This window comes from Struthio camelus, chromosome Z (assembly GCF_040807025.1).
Source record: "Struthio camelus isolate bStrCam1 chromosome Z, bStrCam1.hap1, whole genome shotgun sequence".
In the NCBI taxonomy this organism is placed as follows: domain Eukaryota; kingdom Metazoa; phylum Chordata; class Aves; order Struthioniformes; family Struthionidae; genus Struthio; species Struthio camelus.
Window position 1 is genome coordinate 11,709,334 of NC_090982.1, and position 25,348 is coordinate 11,734,681.

General features: G+C 40.4%; 1 protein-coding gene and 1 long non-coding RNA gene across 4 annotated transcripts; one reads left to right on the forward strand and one right to left on the reverse strand.

Annotated features, from left to right (window-relative positions):
- The first annotated feature begins 229 nt into the window (after positions 1 to 229).
- Positions 230 to 15,374, forward strand: LOC138064699 (uncharacterized). The gene is made up of 3 exons (XR_011137942.1): positions 230 to 347; positions 13,871 to 13,990; positions 14,595 to 15,374. It is a non-coding gene; the product is annotated as an uncharacterized lncRNA (long non-coding RNA).
- On the reverse strand, positions 342 to 25,348 carry LOC104152290 (S-adenosylmethionine synthase). Of its 3 annotated transcripts, none has more exons than XM_009687586.2 (9): positions 25,200 to 25,348; positions 21,919 to 21,996; positions 19,250 to 19,372; positions 18,242 to 18,354; positions 17,459 to 17,602; positions 15,474 to 15,692; positions 13,849 to 14,031; positions 10,473 to 10,606; positions 342 to 7,771 (listed from the first exon to the last, which is right to left on the reverse strand). In XM_009687586.2, exons 1-9 carry the CDS (start codon positions 25,270 to 25,272, stop codon positions 7,669 to 7,671), a joined length of 1,170 nt encoding a protein of 389 aa, XP_009685881.2. In that variant the 5' UTR covers positions 25,273 to 25,348; the 3' UTR covers positions 342 to 7,668. The 3 variants fall into 3 exon arrangements, with proteins under 3 accessions (XP_009685881.2, XP_068784587.1, XP_068784588.1); XM_068928486.1 differs by lacking the exon at positions 25,200 to 25,348 and adding an exon at positions 22,455 to 22,537; XM_068928487.1 differs by having other exon boundaries at positions 7,651 to 7,771; positions 10,473 to 10,538; positions 25,200 to 25,338.

Genomic DNA, 25,348 nt, shown 5'->3' on the forward strand with positions numbered 1-25,348 from the left:
GCGGGCGGGGCGGCGCCGTGAATAAAAAGCAACGCACAGGCGCGTGTTATAAAGCGAAGGGAGGAGACCGGGGGGGGGGGGTCGGGCGGTGCCTAACGTCCCTGCGCCTGAGAGAGGGGAGCTGGTGGGGCGGCGTGTTGTGTCGCTCGGCCCTCCGAAGGGGTGTCAGGGAGGGGCTGCGCCTCTGCGGTCTAGTGCAGGCGTGACTGAGGAAGGAGAGGTGCTCTGGGGTGGGGTTGAGGAAGCTGCGCCGTGCTTGCGGATAAAAACACACGCCGCTCTCAGCCAGCGTGGGGGCAGACGGAAAGGACTTCACCGCCACCGGCGGTGCGGCTCTGCAGTGTAACGTGAGTGGGAGTGCTAAAAAGCAGCCGGAAGCGGGAGCGCTTGAGGTGGTTCAGAAGTGGCGCCGTTCACTGCACGGCAGCTTTTTTTTCTTCCTTGCTAGCGCTCTTGTAGCCTGGTGGCCACGAGACTTAATGTCTGTCATGTAAATAGCTGAGGCCTAGGTAGATTCCTTTTGCAGAGCGCGTGTGCTTTCTACATGTTGTTGCCATTCTTCCACTGCTTATCTGCCCTCAAAGCGTACTTATTCTTTGTGCTTTTCTGCAACCCTGAAAGGTCAGCCTCCAGCCTTCCTGCATTCCCTCTTCCTGGCGCTGGAGGCAGGGAGAATATGACGTTGTGTGTTTGTTTTGTGGCAGCATAGCAGGCACGTGAATGTTGGTAATTGCTAATCAGGGCAGAGCGTTAGCCTGATGGTTTAGCTGTAAGGCTTAACTTCTCAGCATGTTTACAGCTGCCAATAACTAACTGGTAAGCCCTGTCTGCTGCATAAGGATATATGAGCTGGGACAGCAGACCGCTAAAAGCAAGAGGTGTCTCGAAATCTTTTGTTACAGATGGAATAGTGGTGGTCAGGAGCTTCCAAAAACTCATGTCTCTTTGCTGTAGCACTCTGCTTTCTGTCAACAGACATCATTTTGGAGACCATCTCAGAGATCGCCAAATTCCAGAGATTTTCAGGTGGCCGCACCTCTTTTCTCTGCACAGATGAATAGATAGAGCAGATTTCAAAGCAGTGTTTTGCAATCATCCTCTGTAAATGAAGAACTCACTATGCTTCCTGCTAGTTGTAAACTGCAGGTGACTGGTGTTTTGTGCCTCCTTCACCATTTTGTAATGCCCGACCAGTCGAGAAGTGTGGTCCTAAAGGATGGTAGATTTGTACTGAGAACCCATATTTTTATATCTCTTAACAAAGAAAAAAATCCTTGAAAATACCAGAGTCAGACAAGATGGAGAACTTCCTTCTGTCTGCAATGGAGGCCAGTTGCTGTTTTTCTATTTTGGTTCTCGCTCTAAGAAACCTCTTTCGCTATCCTAGTTCACAGCACCCTCACCAGTTTGCTAACAGCAGACTCCATATTCAGGTCAGGTGCATCCTACTCTTACTCTCACTTGTGATTTCTGACTTTTCCTGCTTTTTTTCAGGCAAAAGCTGGAATTATTTTGGACTAGAAAACACTGCTAGTTAGGATGTGCTACACCATACTGTTCTGGCTCGGTGTCCCTTGCCCTGTCATTCACCTGTGTGTTCTTCAAAGACTCATTCCATACGAGACCACTGGCAGGGGAGTAGGATTCCTTATAAGGAACCACAAAAGCAATCCTGCTGTATTTGAGGAGTTGCGTTTTATTTTAACGACTTGCTTATTTCCAAAAGGAAGACTGTGTCATAGACAAAGTATGAGGCAATTAAAACTCACACCCCAGCTTAAATGCAGATTCGGTTGTATCTTCAGTAACAGATTAAGTGACCTGGGTTAACCTGACTTTTTTTTTTTTTTTTTTTTTTTTTTTTTTTTTTTTGCCAACCAGCCTTAACATGGGTCAGTTCCCTGATCTGGTCACTATTAAGCCTCACATTTACATCAGCACAGTAGAGGAGAGGGCCTAAGGCCTGGAAGAAGTAGCTGATGGTGACAAGACAGCTTGACTATTTCTTTTAGCAGCAGTACAGGTTTATGCCTGCTTGAAACATCCCTAACGCTGTGGTCCCATCAATATATATCATTTTAATGTATAAAAATTAGCAAATACTATAGGTGGAGACTGATTTTAATAGAAACTTTGGGTTTGTACTATTTATGCAAGATGAGAGGGTTGATTGGATTGGTGGAGAAGGACCTTGGCACAAGGCCAAAATTCAGTCCAAAACTGATCTCACCAAGTGTGAGATCTGGTGCTAAAAGCTCAACTTAGTTATTCACACAGTTCTTCTGGTCGCTTGAAATTGCTCAAATAGGACTGTCATAGATTACAATGGGAGTTTGTCAGAAGAAAGATTACAGGAGCAGTAACTATATGTTACACACAAAGGAAGTATAAGAAAACATGTAGGGTAAAAAATAGGAATGTTACATTCAGAAAAATCAGGATAGCTTTAGCACTCCAGGTATATATACTAGGAGAGTTTTGACATAGATGCATTTTCTCTGGCCCGGAAGTTGGAAAGAATGGAATGCTAATATTTTACTGACCAGTCGTCTTAAAGATTCAGGATTATGCTGGAGATGTGAGACAGACCCAATAAGTAGGATGCAGTTTGAATTGTTGGCTGCTGTTTGAAAGACTCTCCAGTAGTAGGGTTGAGCTCTTTCACTTATTGCTGAGACAAAAGCGTAGTAAACTGCTTGGCTAAAAAGTGTAACGTGTTGGTGGTTATTTTTGCCTCATGAGAGCTCTCTGTTTTTTGGTTTGGGTTTTTTTTTTTTTTTGAGTTGTTAAAAGCAGCAAGGCCTATCTGTTCTTATGCTGGCGTCATCCCTCAACAGAGGAAAAGGGTGTTGTGCCATCTGTTACTAATTTGCATCCCTGTTATGATAGACACACTTGACTGCTGCAGGACAATTCAGTTCATGGTGAAAAAGCTCTGCTCTAGCCTTCCTTTTTGCTTCTCATTCAATCTTCTTCCTTCTACAGCCTCACCCAGAATCAACCAAGAGCATTCAGGCCAAAAACCTTGGGAGGAGAAGTAGTAAAGAGAGGATTTCCTTTTGCACCTTAAGGTCAAGGCAGTAGAAAGCTCTGAAATGAGGGATTAAATGAAAAGTCCATTCTCTTTATCAGCATGTGCTAAAGATACGCATTTTAATTTCCATTTCAGTAAATGCTTTCAGTTCATTAGGAATTAAATGAATTGGCACTCTACTTTGCATTTCTCTATATACCGTTTAAGAGAGTACAACTAGCAAAACAGCATATAAAATACTGTCTGCCAACTTCCAGATAAGGTTTAGGTTCAGCACAGCTGAAAATCTATTTCAGAAAGTGCAGTTCAGAAGGAACAGTAAACCCGTTTCCAAGGTTTGTGTTTTTTGGTGCAACTGCTCTTGTGGCATGCACTAAAAGCATGAGTCACAAAGCTAATTTTGACACAAAGGAAACAGATCTTAATCCTAATGTCCTCATTCTAAATGCAGAGACCCTTCATCTCTTCTGAGGCCAGAAAAATTTTATTCCAATAAAAGATCTGATGATATGAAAGGCACTTTTGTAGCCAGGCTGGCCCTCCTGCTTCCTTCACTTTCTCCTCTAATTGGTTTGAGTGAAGGTGTGCCCTTTTGAAAGAGTTATGTTTAATTCTGCCTCACAAAATCCAACCGCAATCATTAGCTTTTGAGAACTGTTAGCTTTTGGAAGTCCCTTCTTAATTCACTAGTTGACGAATTTGTTTTCTAGAATAGCTACTAATGCCTATGCACATTAGTTTGTGATGCACAGAAGTTGTTTTACTAAAATAAAGACTTTTCGTTCATGTTGAGTTTTTCTTCTATCAGCTGAGAATCTGTACAGCCTGCCACTTTGGATGAAGTTCCAAAATACAGTGCGTGGACTATGATGTTCTTTTATCCTGATGTGTTGTTACAATCTAACTTTTTTTTCTTACATAGGTTACCAGCCATTATATTTATTTTGGGGAGACATGTAATACATGGTAGCTATGTGTTTGAAAGAGGAGCCTATTCATTTGATATTAAATTCCCAAGTGCAATGAAACAATAGTTACGACATTTGGAAACAAATAGTTTGATTGGTCCCTATATAATAGGTAGGCTACATTGTAATTTAGATAAGCTTTAGGCAGTAACTGCAGTCTCAATGCTTGTGTCTGCTTTGGGAGCCTTTTCGCTTTTTTTGAGGTTACAATGTAAGTGACCTCATTTCTAGAATGATAGCAGGAAATATGCCAGTTATCTGAAAAAATGACTACTGATTTTGTGGAGCAATTGTTTTATTTCTGACTGTGGTTTAGGCACTTCAAATTTAGCAGTGGTAGCATTCTTTTTTTAAAAAAAATAGGGATATGTCTTTTGCTGTTTTTGAGGAAAATTCCATATTGGGCAACTACCAACCCTGTGTAAATAAAATTAATTCACTCTTGTGAAAAGGCTTGTTAAAACTTGCTAGAGAGAATCTCTGGAGATTGGAAGTATAGTGTACCTGTTCCAGCCTGTGAGTGGGGAGGATTTCCTCAACAGTCAGTGCTCCTGGCTACTTTGAAACAAGATACCAAAATTGAGAACAAGGGGAAAGAGAGATCTGTGCAGTTAGCGTTGCTGTGCTAGTGTTATAAAAGATAATAGATCATTACCTGAATGCAGATACTCAAAGTGAGTTGTTATGAAAGCTACAAAGTCAGCAGTGAGGAAAGTAAGAGAACTACAAGGAAAAGAATAGTTGCTCAGTCAACACAACTGAACTAACTATTTATTAATGAAATCCAACTTTGCTTCTGACTTCACGTGTGATACTGGTACTGACCAAACTTGTTCCTGATTCTCTTTCATTTCCTGAATGTTTAGTGACACCCTCAGGGCTGAGCTATAGCATGCATATGTATCTCCCATTTTATTCCAGCAGCAGCTGGGTTCTTAATACAACTGCTATAAAAATAGACAGTTGGAACTTCATCCACAAAGGTATGTAGATGTCAACACAGAAATGAGGCACTTCAATGTCTTCACATATCTGGGCCTAGCTGCCTGAAAGTTGAGATATTCTAGATACTGCTACTCTTCAGTTTTCCGATAAATAAGTGTCTGCTTTCACAGAAATGCTGTGAAAATTAACTTTATTGCTAGAACTTCCAATCAAATATATTTTTAAAAACTTAACAACAACTTGCTATTACTCAGAGCATGGTTATATTTAGTTTTTGTTATACAGAAGTTCTTAAGATTACCTCAGCCCCACAGTACTCTGCCACTTCTAGGGCACTGAATGAGGTGACCAACAGGTTTGGCTTCTGGCTGCTTCTCTCTCACCTAACTGGGAGAGAACTTCCTGTGAATAATATTCTTTATTTTGGTAAGTGGGGAGAGGGAGGGTTTGAACACGTGTATTTACCCTTAGAGCAGGAGGTGGCAATATCTGTGACAATGGAAGAGGACAGTGTCATTCTAGAGGTTTTGTTCATCTCTCGGACCAGAAAGTGCGACTCCTGCGCAAGTTAACAGAATTATGACAACATTTAACGGCAGCAGAGAATCCCAACAGGGGATCTGTCTCTAAAAAATGTTAAGTACTTGATTAAAAATACACTAAAAACTATCCAAGTCCTCGAAGAAAAAGTCTGTAACTTTGATCTCAGTGTTTTATAGGAAGCCAGAGAGCAAGGTGAATCAAATGTTGCTGAGATGTATTCTTATTGTCCAAATATCCCATTGTCAGTTTGCCTCTTCTAGACTACAGCTGTCTAAAAGTTAGCAAGTTGTTTTTTTTTTTTTTTTTTACACTGAGCAACGTTTAAGAGACATCTCCATAGAACAATTCATTCCCTCTTCAAATTTAACAAAAGACTTTATCAAAATGGGCTTTTCCCCAACAAACAGACAACCACAGCATCCTACCAAAAATACTGCTCAGCTTTGGGAGGGTGAAGTTTCATGGCAGAGTTAAATTGAGGCTAGAGGCCCATTTACAGAAATGTCTTTCAAAAGGTCATTACAGCCCATTTATTAGATAGCAATCTTTGCAAGTCTTTCATCATTTAAGCATTTTACTTTTATACTACTAAGAGCGACAATAAGTTTTTCTGACTTTTTCAAATTGTTTAGCAAACTACATTACTACTTCATAGACAACACTAGTTTTGGCATATTTTAATAAAGATTAAACTACATGTTTTACAACTACGTAGCCATATTCAGATTACACTGGATTTCAGGCAAAGAGAGGGTCTAAGCTAACCTCTGATGCAAAGGGAAACCTGTCATTTAAAAAAAAAATTTTAATAGAAAAAAAAACCAAGAGAATTGCAGCTTTTATTCCAGGAACTAACTTATTTTTCTTACATTAAAAAAAAAAAAAAAAGAGTCCTTTGTAAGACAGAAGACTGACTGCAGCACTGTGGTGGCAGATCAAATTAACTGTATCAAGCTTGGTAATGTACAGTTACAGCTGTACAATGACCTCTCTTTGGTTCAAGTCCATGAAAGGAGCAATGGATCAATCTGTCTTTACATGTAAGGAAGCAGCTTTTAAAAACTTGTTCAAAACTAATGTTAAATTAAACTACTTGCATTTAATTAGACATGTCACTGAAGCCCATACTTTCCCCTTGATGGGGAGGGGGATAGCTATATTGCTTAACTGTTTACTAAAATTCCCTGGTATTAAGTAAGAGCAGTTACAGCATTCCAACATTGTGTTCAATTACAATACGCTGGTGAAAAATAAATTTGCTCACCAGAATTGCTACTTCCTATATACAAGCTTTTTAATCCCTCCATAGTCCTCAAAGAAAAGCCACGTGATTTTGAATTGTGTCTCTTTTTGTTCTTTCAGCCAGACAAGTCAGAGAAAGGTGATGTCCTCTGAATATTTTTTATAAAAAGTCTTTACATTTACATTCAAAACTGACTGAATGAAACTTAATTCAAATACAACCAATCCCAATTCATGCAGACCAGCATGAAAAATTTTGATTTGAAAAGGAGTAACTTTAAATGAGTAGAAATACTACAACAGAGGAGTTGATCAGCTCTCACAGAGGTATGCCTACAAAATCAACATGGAAAAAAAGCAAGCAGATAACACTACGTCATAGCTAATGTATATTACGGTTACAATGGGCAACGTTCTGAAACAGATTTTCTTTTTTGGGGGCTTGGCTCAGAAGAACCATAACTAAAGCTGTAGTCATGGAAGTCACTGCCAAAGAATTATGCGAAATTGCACTGTTACTGTCCTCCTTGTGCCGTGAGCTATTGGACGTTACCTCACCCACAGCACAGCAGTTCAGCTGAGTGCTCTTCATTCACTTCAGTACTAAGTTAGCTGACTAAGCAGTACTAGGCTTCACTGGCAGGACAGGAACGACTTGAACTTCCACAACCAGCTGTTCGTCTAACATCTGATCACAGCCATAGGCCTAAATTGCTCACTCCCTTAACAAAGACAAGATGAAGAGTTTGTTAACATAGAGGGTATGCATTTCAACTGTCAGGCCACTATGAAAGTTAGAAACTAAATATAAATAATTTTCAGTAATTCTAGTAGCTACAGAATGTCATTTAAAAAAGAGCAGATACAATCTTTTCTTGAACAGCTTAAAGTTGAACCTGATTATTAAACCTCCTTACAGGAAACATTCTGAAAAGCCTAAAACACAAGTTTTTTGGGTTTCTCCCACGTAAATTCTTCTCTCCCAAAGTGCCCATAACATGCCGTTTTTTGGTAGATTGGCCGCTTCAAATCCAGCTCCCTACATGAAAGAAAAAGAATGCAAGTTTTACGTAATTCTACACCAATGTATGTTATGATATAAATATATCGGAGAGCTAACCAGTGTTATCCCTGGGGAGAGACAAAAAAACCCACAGTAGTGTTAACTATACCCTTTCCTTGCGGAATCACCTAAATTTACAGTGGGAAAGATTTCGATTTAAAGTAACAAGAAATACTTACCTTTCTTCAAATTTATCAGAGATGAGATAAGTATGCAGTTAAATTTTATAATCATTACGATGCAGAAGCATTCAAATTGTAATAAAGTTCAGTTATTCACTTGTGCAAGCCTCAAGGTGTTTTGTGTTACTGCCAGTGTGTTTTGCAATGTTGTTATGCCATGAAGATAATGAAGATCTCAAAAGAAGCAGCCAGAGATGATTATCTGGAGGACAGATAATCATCCAATCTCACCTTCACACAAAAAATGAATTCCTCCAAATCTATAATTTAAAAGTGAACCAGGATATATACGTTATCTCCCTGGATTACCCATTGCAGACACCTGTTGGTGCCAGAGTAACTGGAGATTTAAAGCTGCTTGTGCAGACGCACGAAGATACCATTTAGTATAGACATTAACACTGACGATGACTACATGAATAATAAAGAAGTAGGTCATGATCACTGCTTTTCAGTCTGCATAATACAGAGGACTGCAGCTACCCTAACCGGCTAGCCACAGGTGCCTACCAGATGTTTCTCTTGACTTCAGGCAAGGCCTGAAACATTTTGAGGCTTTTCTTCTGTTTGTTATTATGTTCTGAACTATCTTTGAAAACACATTTAAAATAGATGATTAGTATCTCAAGCTGCTGGAGAGAAAAATGGCTGAGGAATAGTAAAGTAAAGAAATTAAAACAAATACAGGATAATCTATTTTCAGATGGTGAAGAAATTACGTGTTCTTGCACCTAAGGGGACGTTTATGTATCTCATGATATACAGCAAAGTCTTGTTTTGAATAATATTTTGTGCAATACGAGCACATGCTCTGATGGCTGCTAAGGTCAGTTGTACCTGACCCTAATAAAAAAGCCATCAAAATCTGAGTGCTGACTAAATAAACAACAAGACGGCATGAAGTATTTTAGTGCTTAGTTGATTAGAACTCATTGCCAGTACCATTCAAAGGAGTTTTAAAGGTTGTGAGGTAAAGTTAACAGGAAAATATTCACTAAACAATGCTACTGTTTTTGCCTTGTTCTCTTCTTATTCCCTTCTGACTCCCTTCAGCACTTCCCTGGCTAAGATAATGTACTTGAGAAATGCAGCATTTTTTCAGCACACCAATTCAAGGAAAGTATTTGGAAGCCGTTGCACAAATTACTGATGATGGTGAACTGTCATAATTACAAAAGCAAAGAAGAATTTTGGTTATACTTGTAAACTGGAAACACTTGGAAAACATTACCTAGCAATGGTAGTCACCATAATCCCTTGCATTATCTCAGAATATAAAAAGAAATGTCCGCTGTTCTCTCAGCATATACGTTCAAAAAACATTCCTAAAAGCAAGCACAAAGGGTTGGCCTCACCAGCAAAATGCTGATATTGCTTGTCAGAAATGGCTGTCCTATTTTAAGGAACCAAAGAGACCTCCTATTCTATAAGATGTTGACATTTTTCCCCTCAGAGAAAAATATTTTCGAGATGTGGAATCTTGGACTGTATCCTCGAATGATATTAATAGTTCTGGATTTAAAAAAGAGGAGAATCATTAAAAGCAGTTTCTTCAAATAATGAGATAGCTAACATTTATGCCAGCATTTTAGAACAAAAGCGTTCTAAAACCAGCGTAGCACAAAGTGACAAACTGGTTCCTCTGTGCAGGGGTCAGTCTTTTACTGATATCTATCTCCGGCTTGAGCTCTGTTGTCAATTTAGTTTTGGAGTTTAACAAGGGTGATACCTTAACGGAGAAAACAGTTGTTTCTCTCCATTGGTGTACCTGTTATGAAACTTGTAAGAAGTTTAGCCTGTCAAGTTTGGTGAAAATCAGTCAAGAGATTCAGAAGTTCTTCAGGACTGAGAGGACGAGCCTCTAGCCTTACTTTCTGGGAAGGAAAAATGGTAGGGTCAGATTACAGCTTCCCTGTGTGGGGGTAGGTGACTGCTAATCCCGACTCTGCTTCTCTCTTCCACCCCTTTTTTCACTTGCAGAAAAGGATGCTTCTGTGTGCTTCTGTAAATGCAAGGAATAAGTCCATCTAAAACACCTGCTTACTCAGCTTCAGAATAGCGAGGCAATACGGCTGGGTTGGCAGCAGGGGACAACTTAAGCAGCTTTGTGTTTTCTTGTCTTTACTGACAGCATGGCAGCCTCAGTGACTCATATGTTTCTGATCACAACTGAACTTTCACTTGAAGACAATTCATCTCACGGCGAGATTTTATTTTGTTTTGTTTTTATAAATACATACCATATTTCAATTGCTTCTGAAGGTTTCAGAGAGCATTTAAGAAATTTAGACACCTTTTAAATTAAGTTTACTTGACTTTTGAACTGGCTTTGTATCTTTTACTGTTTGCATGGCAAGGGTAGATATAAAAGCAATTAACAGACATATGATGTCACTTCAGCCATATTAGGAGCCAGAAGCTTTAATATTAAACTGTTTAAGAGACCACCACAAATACAAATTATTCCCTTCAGTAAATACTAACGGTACACAAACCTTATGATAGCTCCAAGACGTAGATCAAAGTTTTTCTGTACAATCTCGAGCAGGTCTTCCTCCGATCTGTCCGATGTGCCATAATGAAACACCGAGATTGCAAGAGGATGACTCAGACCAATAGCATATGATAGCTGTCAGACACATGCACAAAACCCAAAAGCAGTTAAAACATTTTGCTACATTTTGCTTAAGCAAAAAGAGAGACGTACTTTGTTTATCGGGGAAAGACTTCATATGCATCTTTTCTGTATAAAGAAAGCTAGGAGTCTTTTGTTTCAGAAAATTACCAGTTTTCTTCAGAGAACGATCAGCTTGGACAAACATTTGACCTAAATGACATGACCTAAAAACAGAAGAGGTGCTTTCTAATCATCTTCAGATACTGCCATGCTTCATCATTCAGCTCAGTTAGGTCCAAGTACTCCATGCCTGTGAGACAGGAAGGTCTGAGATCTACAATTATTTCCAATTCTCACTGAGGCAGAGAAAAAAATTATACAGGACAAGATGAGAAGAATGTTCCTATTTTATTAAAGCAGTCACACCCCCTTTCCAGGGCACCGTTATGTGGTTCAATCAGATGAAGGTAGGAAGAAACAGAATATTAGGCAACCCTGTTTCAGTGTTTGTCTACCCTCATGGTGAAAAATTGCAGCGACCTGTCTTTGTTTACTCTTGTGCTTTCATTGAGCACCTCTTAGAAAAGTCTGTCTCCATTTTCTTTAAAACCACCCATCAAACAGTTGGAGACAGCAGTCAGATTCCTCTCTCCTTGCCTTCTTGTCCCCAGGCTGAACAGAGGCCCTTGCCTCTGCCCTTCCTTGGACATGCTGTGCTCCAGCCCCCTCACCATACAGGTGGTCTCCACGGGATTCATTCCACAGGATAAACGTCTGTTTTGCCCTGCCTGAGCCTGCGGAGTCCAAACTGGACACATAACCCCAAGTATGGTTGGGCTTACAGTGCCAATGATAGAGGAAGGACCCCTTCTTTCCTTCAGCTGCGCCCTGTCTTGCTAAGACAGCCCTGACCATGACCAGCTCTGGGGGTTGCTGGCCCCAGCTGATGCGCATCGCTGCCCACTGGGCCCCCAATCTGCTCCTCAGTCCACTGGGCCCAGCCTGCACTGCCACCAACCCCAGCTGGGGCAGGACTCAGCCTCTGCCAGTGCAGGAACTTCTGCCAGAGCTGGATAAAAGCCTGTGAAATAGCCAATTGTGCTATTGTGCGTCCAAGTGGTAGGAAATCTGTAACTTCCAGTTTGGTCACCCTGACATATTAATTTAACTTTTAAATAAGGCAAAGCCTATTAGCGTCAACTTCCAGCCACCAGCTTTTTTTACATCTTTCCCAGTAAAACTACAACAGTCTTTGCTGCCAGTCCTCAACATACAAGTGTCTATATGTAGCAATCAAGTTATTCTTCCCTTTCAAATATATCAATTTCCTTAAGATTTCCTGTGGAAGACTTGTTTTCCCAGAGTGTGAGTTATTTCCATGCCGTCCCCGGAATTTCCCCCAGTGTTTCCATGTACTTTTCAAAATGCAATTATCAAAACTACTTTTGATAAAGTAGTTATCAAAGTAACTCGAGAAGTGTTACCTCTCATTTCTTTACAGCACCTTTCTAACATCCAAGAATCACATTAGTTTCTTTACACCACAGCCCAGCTCTGACAGATTCTCCTGAAATGTACTTGTCTTGATCATTCAAACCCTTTCCAAGATACAGTCCTCCTGTTGTATAGGCTAACACTTTTTTCTTCTCTTAAAATACATTTGGATGAAAACGTGTTTTGCTGGAAGGTGAACTAAGCAATGCAAACCATTCAGTCTCTGTCACTCATCCTCCTCATTGTCATTGCTTTCCACATACATCAAGAAGTAACAGTCCAAATGGCTCAGTTGTGCTTATATACTTCTTAGTGACAAAGTATTGATTAGTTAGAAACTGTCCTAATCATCCCCCCTAGCTAATTCTGAGATCATGTTAAGTCTGTTTTTCATTAACCAAGAAGTTGATAATTCTTTATCATACTAAACAAAACCTGCATGGTATTTGTGATAACATACAGCTAATCAGCCTGTAATTACCTATGTTATCCATTTTGCCTTTCAGTAGTAAAAGCTGGTTAGTATGGAAACCATAACCATAGCAAAGCCAGCCCAGTGTTAGCCTCAGCAGAGGCTGGGAATGTCTTGCTACACCACACAGCAACTACTGGGCTGGAAAGAGACAGCCCAGGACAAATTTGATGTATTTTCTTTTTGTTAATCTTGAATCCAGCCTTCCACCACTTGACACACCCTCTTCTTTTCTGCTCTCGCATCCCCTTTCCTTCTCACTTATCTCTATTGCTAGTATCTGACATCTCTATAGTTTGTTGTTAGCAAAGCCAGTTCTGCTCTGTGTAGAGCCAGACGCAGATATTAAAGGTGAGTCTCTGAACAGTACTGGCGTAACTACATTCTCAGCTAACTGAAGAATTAAGCCAATGATATGTGTGTTCAAAAATCTCACTCAGAATGTGCATACCAAGAAGACACAAGCTGTCTTCTGTCCCCTCAGAAGAAAAAGTTACCAGCCATTTGCTGGTATCAAACATCCGCACAACGCCTAAAGCAAGGGGTCTTGTTCTTAACTGAGAAGTGTGGGTACTATGTAATCGATCATAGCCACATTTACTAGGTTTCTGCTCCATGGGAAAGTAAAGGGTGCTAAACACACTTCTGCAGCAAAACAGTCATAGCTACTTCTCACTGTAGTAGTTTGTGGCGCTGAGTTATAGCGATTCCATAGCAGCCACTCAGAATAAGTACGTGCATAAACTAGCATTGCAAACTGCCTAGGTAAAGCTTAGTTGTTTTGCGTTCACTTTGCGTTCATATTTAATGGTGAAACTGTCTAAGGGCCAATAAAATACCCCCTTCTACTTCTTTCACTTAGTCCCAAGTATTCAAGCACAAGGAAGGAACTGCATTTATTCTGAACATCTAAGACTGAGGAAACATGTTCTTGTTTTAATCTGCAAAATAAGGTCTTATACAATTGAATATTGTTTTCAGTTACATGCCGCACTGTAGTAGTATATTAGGGAACCCAAAGTAACTTAATGGTAATTTCAAATATAACTTGAAGTAGTTCAAGTTACAACTAATATGGCCACACAGTACAACAGGCTACGCAAATTCTGTCACTGCTAACCTAAGTGTCTGTAACGTGCTGGTGCAGCCTCGGCTGGAGCGCAGCAAGCGTGTGTGTATGCAGATTGTATAGGGTACAGGGGATCACTGGAGCTGCTGGAAGCAAAAGCAAGGATGAAGCTAACAGGAGCCTGGTGCAGGGATGAATTACTTTCCCTGTTGCTCTTACCTGAATTAATACTCTTTTACAGAGACCAGCTTTCACCAGAGATTTTGCGACCCAGCGAGCTGCATATGCTGCAGAGCGATCGACTTTGGAAGGATCTTTTCCAGAGAAAGCACCCCCACCATGGGCTCCCCAGCCTCCATAGGTATCAACAATGATCTTCCTGCCAGTCAGTCCAGCATCACTCTGCAGGACAAACAATTGAATACATTCATGAAACACAACAGTTTACCCAATCCCATTCTAGGTTATTGGATAGAACTTTGGTTTGGATTTTCCAGAAATCACTGGTTGTTCACCGTGCTTGCCCTCTCATGTGACAATTTAATGAATGTTGTCTACTTGACTGTAATTTTTTCAGAGATGGACTAAGCCATCAGTGCTGCAGTAGCTTTTGAAGATTGATGTGAATGGGGAACAACTATAATTATTACAAAAAATGTGTTCCCTTCAAATCAGCAATCATGAAACGTGATCTCTGGATTACTGGACCATGAGTTCAGTCAGTAACACCTGGTGGAGGCCAAGAGTTTAGAGAGACAAAAGCCTTGCAGAAAAATAAATCACATGTGACCTAACAGATTAACAGCCTTCACTTATATACACATAGGAAAGAGGAATAGAGGACTTCATAGATCTGTGGCTCAGTGCTGTCTTGCACAAGAGTACTTTGGCATTACAGCTGAGTTCACCCAGTGGTTCACTGGTGCCACAGAGATCACTTGGTACTTCTCCTTTCTTCTTCCCAGCTGCCTGCACTTCCAGTAACGGGGTCCCATCCTCTCCTTCCTGTGTGGACTTCAGCCTGCATCCTACAATTTTATGAGCTGATTTAACTTATTCAACCAGCAGAAAACTACCCCCTTCTGTCAGAGGAGCAAAGCTGGTGAAAGCAGGCTGATAACTGAACTCCAGAGTGTCAAGAACCTCCATCCTGAAAGAGCATAAACTGCATTAATCCACTAACTTCAAGTCACCAAATAAGTAGCAAGGCAGTGAAACTGACATTTGTTCCCCTGCTTTAAGTAGTAGTATCTCTACATCATCCCAGTGTGATCACAAGTACATCTTGTAATTTTAATCCCTCATTGACTTCATACAAAACTAGAGGGTTTTGCCTAACAGATTCTTTTACCATTGCATATCATCTGCTTGCCTAGTGCTTGCCAATTGCTGGCAACTGGAAAGCTGAACACGTCAAACTCCAATGAGCAGTAAGGCTTTATATACAAAGTCTTCACTGAAAGTTGTGCAGCTTTCTGAATAATTTAAAGGTACAGGCTCAGATTTATCTTTACTTGTTTTTTCACCTTTACTGTGAAAGCAAAGAGATGCTTCAAGACAAGCATTTCAGCATATAACGCAAGGGCAAACTTTTGGTCATTTAAAATACTTTCTAGCAGCAAGACAAAGATCTAGGATTTTCTACACTTGGCTATCCAAGCAGGTATGGCTTCAGTTTAGATACCAATGGGAAAAGTCAAGTAAAAGTGATTGAAACTGCCTTGAAAACTTGGGGATTATCTTAATTAAAGGTTCATTGCACTTTTGTGCAAGAGAATATTCAGATACATGTGGCAAAGAAGAATCCTAGTCTGTTTAGGCTGTCCGTTTTTGAAGTACTGTACCTTAGGACCACCTTCAACAAACTTTTCACTTGGAAGGAGATGATAAATCGTATGCTCATCAAGGTACTTCTCTGGAATGACTACTTTAACAACTTTCTCCATTAGCTCCTTCCGTATTTGTTGTAGAGGCATATCCGGGGCATGATGTACCGAAATCACAAGTGTGTGCACTCGGATGGGCTCCACTGCTCCATTGCACTCCTTGTATTCCATTGTGACCTGGAAAAGGAAAAAGAGCAGTGACTATTCAAGGCCACAAGCACCCCCACAGCACTCTCTTCTTTAGGCAGAACACCAGCCTGAAAATTAAAAATGAACCTCGCATTGCTTTTCTGCAGCAAAAAAATAAACAGATGAAGGGAAATAGGATGACAAAGGCTGGATTGTTGATCATGCTTAAAACCACTGTATGAAAAAAAAATACAGAAAGTGCTAAAGAATCTCTGTCAAATGGAGTTAAGGATAGGATAGGATGTTACACGTATTGCCACAGAGAAGCAAAATAACAGTAAGAAAGTTACAGAAGCTTGAGATCTTATCTGGCAGAGGCTACAGTTATTCAGAGTGGGCCCTCATTAACATCACTTCAAATAGCAGATCTTCAAAGCAAGGCCAAAATAAATGTTGGGGGACCTGGATAAAATGAGTAACTGTAGAGCATACTATAGTGGGCTGTACACCAATATTTCACGTTGGACTAAAAACAAGTCGTTCTGTGCATGCCGCAACTACTCCAAATCTTACAGATTTATGTCTTGCGACCAACAGTCTTTGGTGCTTACTCAATCTACAGCTGAAATTTCTCCTCTCACATGGAGTGTTCCCTGCTCCTCTCCTACGTAGGATCTCTTACTGCTAGACGCTAAACTCAAGGTAAGGTAATATCTTTGCCACATCTACTCCCTCCTCAAATGGGGGCAAACGGGAAAACGATAGGTACAAAATCTCACCATGAAATCCTTGTTTACAGTTCCTCTACTAGTGATATTAAATGGAATGGCTGAGCATCATCATCTGAGCTGGATTCAGCTCTTGATTGACGGAACCCCCAGATCACTTCCTGCCTTTTGACAATCAGTAAGGCATCAGTGTAACCTTGACCTATGCATGGCAAGTCTAGCCAGAAATGGAGATCTGTCTTAAGCAATATTCCTTTGCAAACTGTAGCATAGAAACACGCATTTATATACGCACAGATACATGCTGACATTGTTCTATCCAGGTGTTCCTATAGGTGAAGTAGTCCTCTCAACTTTTCTGTCCCTCAGAAATGTTTGGATAGTTACACCACACAAAAGTCAGTCTCTCCACATGTTCTAGGCACCGCTGACAAAAGGCACTACTTGTGGCTGTGCAACAGGCGGTGTGTCCTAACTGCAACAGTACAGAAATTAATGCAGTTCACTTGCCGCTAATGCAACAAAAATTAGGAATAAAACACCTTGCTCTCTCAGAAGTGCCACATGTATGGATTTCCCTCCTTTTCCTGCAGATTTCACAACTCAGAAGAAAGAGGATTTAACTGCGTCAGAGACTGCCAAACTGCAGCTCTTACAGCAAAGTGATTTATCCACTCAGTTCTGCAGCCCAACTGTCAGCGGCTCTGGCCACTCATCAAATATAGCAAACATGAGGTTTGACAAAAGAACCAGCATGTTTTAATCCATGCTTCTGGAATGTTGATATTTCTCCAGGAAAAAAAACTCAGATGACTGATAGTAATTTATTAGTCATCCCAATCTGCAGCGGAACAGAAGCAAGAAAACCAAGCACTCTTCTGAAGAAAACAGTTAAGACACTGATAGAACAGCGTAAGCAAACCATGCAGGTTATATACAAACTCACCCCACCTAGAAATATAAAACTGACACCGACATTTTTTGGCAAAAACAAATTCTGATTTAGTAGCCAACAGAATAACGCATTTCTGTTTTTTCTCACCTTTAAAGTTTATAAGCTACTTTATATGCATCTTCTTTACGAACCTGTGTTTTCCCATCTGGTCTAACCCAGGGCCATGCTCCATTCCGCTCCAAGGCCTTTATCCTTGCAGTAAGTCTGTGTGCCAGGAGGACTGTTAAGGGCATGCATTCCTCAGTTTCATCAGTAGCATAGCCGAACATCAAACCCTACGTCGAAAAACAGGTTATAATTCGAAGCTGCTCATTTCCATGTCCTGTTTCCATTTCTGCACCTGTCTTTGCCATGTACTAATGTAAAATTACCCAAGCCTAGAAAGAGACAGCAGTAACAGGCTCACTACACTATGATATATAGCCAGCTTGAAGTAACATTTATTTATCTGCGTGCAGGGTAATGCCCTCTAACAAGAATAAGAGCCACACTGGTGTCTGTTCGCAAGAATAAGTCTGTGTTAAGGCTCCACGGCAAAGGCTTCATAGACATAAAGCTCATAAAAGCCCTCGCCTCACCCCTAACAAATAAAATAACCTAGCATTTGACTCCTGAGAAGCAAAAACAGGGCACCCAAAGGACTTGAAAGCCCAGCACTGCCACCTGCGGATGAAAGGCTTAATTGCAGCACTATCCAGGAGGGCTACAGGATACAAGCAAAGCCTCTTTCACTGAAACTAGTGAAGGCCTTGGTACAGTTTTTCACTCGTGATTAGCAGGGTGGGCAGCATTTAGCCGCTAATTCCTAAATTTCAACATGCACAGTGACTTAAGTAAAGGTTCTGACCCACCACCAATCTAATTGCTCATGTGTATACTAAATTGGTCATGTGCCTGGAATAAAGTCCCATTACCTGATCCCCTGCTCCAATGTCATCGTCACTCTTGCCATGGGAGACAGCACGCTTAATCTCTTTACACTGTTGTTCTAAAGCTACTAAAACTGTACAAGTCTTATAGTCCAATCCTGGTGAAGAGAATATTAGAAAGCTAGGTCAAGTGTGCTGAAGAGTTCACAAACTGCTAGAGAAGCCTTCAGGGACTACTTAGTTTTCTTGGCTAAAGCTTTTACATTTCCAAAGACTTAAATATAAGTTTCCTATGCCAACATCATTTTGTATTGCCCGTGGACGCAGATAATAGGAGCACATTTTTGTCAGTCTCAGGACATTGGCAAGTGAGGGGTATTGGTTGAAACTTGGACTCCTGAAGGGAGGGGCTCAATGTAACCCCGCAGGTTGCCCCACCAAAAGTTGTTACGCTGCTTATGGACAAATTCGAGGCTCAAACCATCTATCCAATAAACTTTGGAAAGTAGGAGTCTAAAAGGCTCCCAGCAACCGTTATTTGCTTTTCCACGTAGTAGGGTCTATAGAAAATAAGATAGAATTGGAGGAGAGCCATGTATGTCATGAAAGAAAAGGGAAGATAATAGTCATGAAAAGGGTTCATCGCTTAAAGGAAGCTACTGTGGGAAGTATATCAAGAACATAGAAAGTGTTCCCTTGGCCATGAACTGCAAGTCTCAGAGCAGATCCAAGAACGAGGATCAGTGTTAAAGCTTTCAGAGTATGAACCTTCAGATGCACCCATCTTCTGTCATTTGGGCATACATCAGTCCTGCATCAGAGGAGCAAGAGGTACCTGGTACTTTCAAGAATAAGTCTCTTCCTAATATGTCACCTCGAAATAGCTCTTTCGGTACCAGCCGTGGCACTGACAAATATGTATCAACATCCGTGCATTTTTTTTCCTAGGCTTGGATCCACACTTGCTTTTATTTTCCAGAATACTGTTAAAAACACGACTATGACCACACACAGAACAGACCCAAGAATGAACACATGAAGGACCTCACTCACCTTTGGAAGAGTCATCATACCCTATCCTCTTAAGGGTCTCTCTTACAATTTGCTGGTAATCCACTATAGCTTGGGAAGTGATCTCTCCACAAAGCAAAATCATTCCAGTTTTGGCTACACACTCTGAGGAGAAAAGATTAAATATGAGAATTCAATTGCTACTATTTACAGTTAATCAGATTTTGAAGATGGTTCTATAAACAGCCGATTACTCATAGGAGAACTCACTGTGTTGCCTTAGTATGACTATAGCTCTGTATGCAATCACTCTTCCCTCTACCCCATATGAACATCAAAACTGCTGCATGGAGGGTGTCCATCTAACCCAATTATTCAACAGCAGCCAGCAGCAAACGTCTACGGTCAACTGTAAGAACAGGCCGTGCATATAGCACTATTTCTCCAAACACTTTCCCAGTCTTCAGCAACTTCAGTTCTGGGACTTCCTGAACCTGTACTAGAATCATTTACTAACAGCTGGCATGATCAGTTGTTGATAGATTGTGATATTAATTTCTCCAGTTGCCCCTGGCAACCAGGAAAACCTTCAGCATTTACAGCATCCTGCAGCAAAAAGCTCCACAATTTCATTACACATTTTGTGCAGAATCATTTCCTACTGCTTGTTTCCAGCGTCCATCCAGCCCCCAAGTTTCATATCATGCCTTTTCAGTTTTGTGTTGAAACGGATAGCAAACAACCACTGTCTAGTCACCACATCCATATAACTTGTAATTGCATAGCTCTGTTTCATATCTAATTCATTCCTCTCTTCCCCAAACGGAAGAGGTCTATGCAATTCACCATCTGTTCCACTAAAGGGAAAGTTACCATATAAAATTTTTCGTTCTTAGGAGGATTGATTTCTTACCCGTTTAAGCCCCCTGAAAGAATATTTTGGACTCCAGTACTTGGTAAAAACTTCCACCTTCTTTTTCATTCTCAAATGGTTTACGGTTAGTTATTATTCTGTTTTGACTCTGGTGTACTGGACATACTGGACTTTTTTTTTTTTTTTTTTCAAGAAAGCATTTGGTTTCATTTAATAACAGAGGAACCAGATTAATCATTCTGCCTTCTGCCCTATACTACTTGCACCTACTATTCTATTGCTTGACTTTACTGCTAGCAGTACGCTGGCAGCGCACAGACAGCCCAGCTCTGTCCTGCTGGAATGAAGCAGTGCCAGTGAAGTAGCTCAGAACTTCATTTGCGAAACTGGTTGACCCTAAAAGACCAAGCAGCAAATAAACTTCAGAGAATTTTACAGATGACTTTCTCTACCGCAAGATAAAACCTAGTTTCAACCTATCTGTAAATGGCATTGCATAGTTTTGTAAAATAGCGTGTTACAGTGACCTAGTACTTACATAATGCTTTGAATTTTTTTCTCAGAAACTTTGAGGCTTGCACAAGACGGAAATTCTACACAATGCAAGACCCTAACTTTCACCCTGTAAACTGTGTACTGAGCGAACTAACTACTGTCTACTCTCCAACCCACTACTTTTTCTAGTAAACTGTGTCACTAGGCAACCAGGAAGACTTATGCTTTAACGCTAACTCATGTTTTCTGACTCCAACCAGCAGTTTTAATTTTTTTTTGGCTCAACTGATTGCAGACCTCAGGGGTTTACATGCATAATCATTTCACACCTCAGTATTCCATTTGCTAAGACAAACAGATCGTACATCTCACATCTGTCACAGCATGTTTTCAGTCATTATCCTTTTTGTAGCTTTTCTCTGTTATTCTCTCCAGCTTTTAGCAGTTTTGAAGCATCATGCAATACCCAAATATATGCTTCATTAAGTCAAATGCAGATGTTAAACCCTCTCTCCACTTCTTCTCACTGCTCACAGCTATGCTTCCAAGGATCACATGAGACTTTTTTGGACCGAGTGTCATATTAGGTCATCGTATTCCTGGGATGCAGCTAGTGCCCTGTTCTGCAACTCTGTCTCCACGGTTTGTTTTAAGAAAGAGATGACTTTGCATTCAGAGGGCTCTTCAGAAACATTCTCACTCTTTAGAAAAGCTCCCTTCCCCGTTTGCAGTGTTCACTCCCCACTGGCAGCTGTGCTCCACTCCGATGACTTGTTCCTAGCCTCTGGAAGAGATGACGTTGCATAGCGACAATGTCCATGTACAGTATAGTTCTAAAACAAAGTCCCAAGAAAAAGGCAAACCAGTGCAGTCAGAGTCACATGCAAATGAACTGTGTAGTTCATCTTACTGTGAACAAAGGGCGTCACCCTACTTCTGTAAAAGCAGGATAAATATGCATTCAGTACTTCTGGATTTTGAGTTTTAGTAACACATTTACTCGCTACAGCAAGAAATATGTCCTGACATATATCTTTCCTCAGTTCTCTCCTTCCCCAGTTTTCTTGCATTCCTCATTGTCTGTAGCCCTGTCAGCCACACATTTGATCATTATTAACTTGTATGGAATACTCTCTTATTTCCTTTTCCTATTTGTTTTTTGCAGCTTTTTTTCCTGCCTTTCCTTCAGCTCTAAGTCAGGATGCCAGGGTCGGCCTCTTGACTGTGGAACTGTTGCCTGTCAGCCGCCTACTACAAGAATATTGGAACAGAGGATGTTAAATCAACATAGATTAGTTTCTTGCACCTTGTTAAGCTGTTTTTCTAACTGCATTGTACTTACCACAGGCAACTTTGGCATCTGGATCAATACAGAGATGAGCATCCAGAACAGCATCACTTATCTGATCGCACATCTTATCTAGAGGACAAAAATAAGAAAGACGTAACGTTTCTTCCTATGGGAAGAGAAAAAACATTTCTTGGTAAAATTTCCTCTCTATTGGGCAGCAGACCTCTGCCAGAGCAACTGCCAAGATGCAATTTTAACAACGCAAATACTGAAATGTATGTGTTATCTAGTTTTCGCTCCTCTCCTCAAGTCAATCCCAACTGACTTATCACTGTTACCTGCATGGGCCAGCAGCTTACCAGGTGAGGGAACAATGAAGAGGGCTTGTGAAAGCATCCTGAAATGTTCCTTTCAGTAAAAGAGGAGATACAAGACTTGGTGAAGAAGTATTTAATTACATGATAGCTAAGCCCTCTCTGTAGGGGAGTTCTCTTCTTCCCCTCTTTGTTTTAAAATTTGTATTCCACTTTCAGTGCAAAGTACCCATTTTCATCTGCATTTAATAACCAACAGAGATCTGCACTTACACTACTGTTGATAGCTTCACTACCTTCTGCAGGGACCTCTGAGATCTCATGCGTCAGCTTTTTTGGATCACAAGAGGCATTCCTCTTCCTAGAAACAGGTGGTTTAGATTGAATCCACTCTTATAATTACCCACAACTACCCAGCTCATTTGAGTTTAGAAAAGAATTTGCAAACGTGCTCTCAGGGATGAGCACTGTCCATTCACAAGTTTTCGCATTAAGATTTCCAAGTTTTTAGTCTTTTTAAGGATAGAAGCATTGGAGAAAAAAGTTTTTACATAGTCTGTCTTTAGCAACTAATTACTTACTAGTTACTTATGACCCCCCCCTTTCAGAAGGGGATTTGGCTTGTTTAAAGTTAATGATCTATAACTTGGAACAAATTGAGAGTCTCTGTCTCATCAGGATAACTGAATGAGGTGAAAGCAATCCATAGTGTTTCTTCAGAAGTACAGCTTTGACGATTGGATCTGCAGACCCAAAGTGGGAAATATGCATTACTCTTCACCCACCTCATTACAAAAAAACTTATCCAAAATAGGTTCAGTCACACAGCCACACAGCTGGATCCAAAATATTGTCTGTAACAAAGAGCCATATGCCTGCAGGGTTGGCCAAAACTCTGTATAATAATATACGTAATCTCTAGTCTAATATCCCTTCTCTTGCAGGAGCGAGTACTGTTACGTTTATAATTAGACTTGATAGCCCCAAAGAGGCAGCTAATTTCATTTGGACTTTCAGTTATGCTTCTTCATTTCTTATTACTTTTAAGGCGATGTGCTTTGGAAGTAAACGGACAGCAGAATGAAATTGTAAACTATGATTAGAGCTATTCTGTACCCCAAAAAATGTACTAATCCAACCAAAGTTTAAGGTTCAAAGTGAATTTAACATGACAGCTGCAGAATGGTACCTTCCCGTATACTCTAAAAGCAAGCAAATATGAAACATGCTAACATGTAGTTTTTAACAGGTGAGCTTTTGTGCCATCAATACTATTACACTCAAATACAAACTAGAAAACAGATTGAAAGCAAAGCATGAGTGCTAAGGAGGGGTGTGCCACTTTTGTACACACAGGCTACAGTGAGCTCAATGTTAGCGTTAGATTTGCGTGTGGAGGTGCAGGGGTCTCTTGATTGACGATGTTTTCCCCAATCAACCCTAAGAGAAACATTTAACCGTGCATTTCGAAAGCATTTGCCAGCAAGCCCAACAATTTGAAGGCTTTAAAAAAAAAAAAAAAAAAAAGCTTTGATAGTTGTAAAGCTTATCTTCAGCTGTTTGTGGTGTGGCACTGATTTCCACCCCCCGCTTCCAGTTCCAGCATTATCTTACTGAAATGTCTTGCTAGTATATTTACTTGTAGGATCAGAATCCTGCTCAGTTAGCTGAGTTATATTGTACCTGGTCAACTTCACTGATAAAAACTGATCACAGTCTAAAGACACAAGCTCAAAAGACAGAACCTGTAGTCTAAATTCAGATCCAGGAATCATTTGAGCAGTCCGATGTGAAATCAGTAACGCCAAGTTGCAAAGTTTGTTAGCTGGCAAGTCTGTCAACAACCCAGAGGCAAAGTGAGCTCTGCAGCTCAAGAAACAGTTTCACACCAAGGGGTCGGATCCTCAAGCAGAGACAGCATGACTTGGAACAACTGATTGATAGGTTTTATTACCTTCAGCTATTTGCCCCATTGCAACATACAGCACAGTGTTATAAAGCAAACAAGTGTTGGTGGCAGTTCAAGATACAACGCTACATGCTGCGGTGGTTTTGCAGCTGTTGCACTGCTTATGAGGGGCTGGGCAGACAGACCTGACAGTAATGTAATTTGTCTCAAACTATGCCAGTCTCACCTAATGAATAGGAACACTGAGAAGATAAATGCACAGAAAAAAAGTGCAGCTGCAAACCTTCAGTGTGTGGCATCACCCTGATTTCCCCACTATTAGGCTTTTTGTCTTTCATTCCGTTTCAGAAAAGGAGACAGTCAATGTTATTTTTAGTCTTAACATTAAAATATATGTCATTTAAAGGTTATAACAATAGGACCTGTTGCTATCTCTATAGCAAATTTCAGACATAGGATCCCTTCTGGAGGTCCAAACTTCCTCACATCCATCAGTTAACAAAGCTTGTAGATAGGTATTTATCTAAAAAATCTGTGTGAAAAAAGCTGCTTTTAATGAGCAGCAGGTAGAGCTGAGACACTGTCCTTCATTCCCAGACCTAGAAAGTATATGGATTTTGTACAGGCTGAAGCATATATGAACTTGTCTTAGGGTGAGCAACATGGCAAAAGAGACACATTTAATATTACAGCATAACCTGTAAGGCAGCTCTGATGAAAATTAATGCTTAATATTCCAAACATTTCAGCGGCTCAGAATTAATGATCACCTATTACAGACATGGCCATCGTTTTTTTCATTACAGAATTACAAAGGAAATCAATGTCCAGCATATGCAGAAACTCCAAGTCTACCTGTAGAGCACCTCCCCATGCTTCCTCTTCTCAAGTAAAAGTTTAAAATTGAAATATGATCCCTGATTATATTGCATACTAAGTAAATAAATTCTTTTAAAGTGCACAAAGAAATTAATCTGAGGTCTAACCAAAATAATTGATGGCCCCTTCCTTTTCTCCATTAGGGTAGAAATCACTTAACTTTTGTCATACAGCATTCTTCAGTACAAGTTCTTAATAAAAAGAAAGACTTGGTTAGGATTTTGACTTACCAGAATGTCCTTCAGCAACAGATTCCGAGGTAAAAAGAAATCGTTTTTCTTTTTTCGAAGTATGACTTGACATGTTTTAGTATCTTTACCAATTCTGCAAAGGAGAAAGAGCCAATGCAACTGGATTACAGAAAAAGCACACAGAAGGT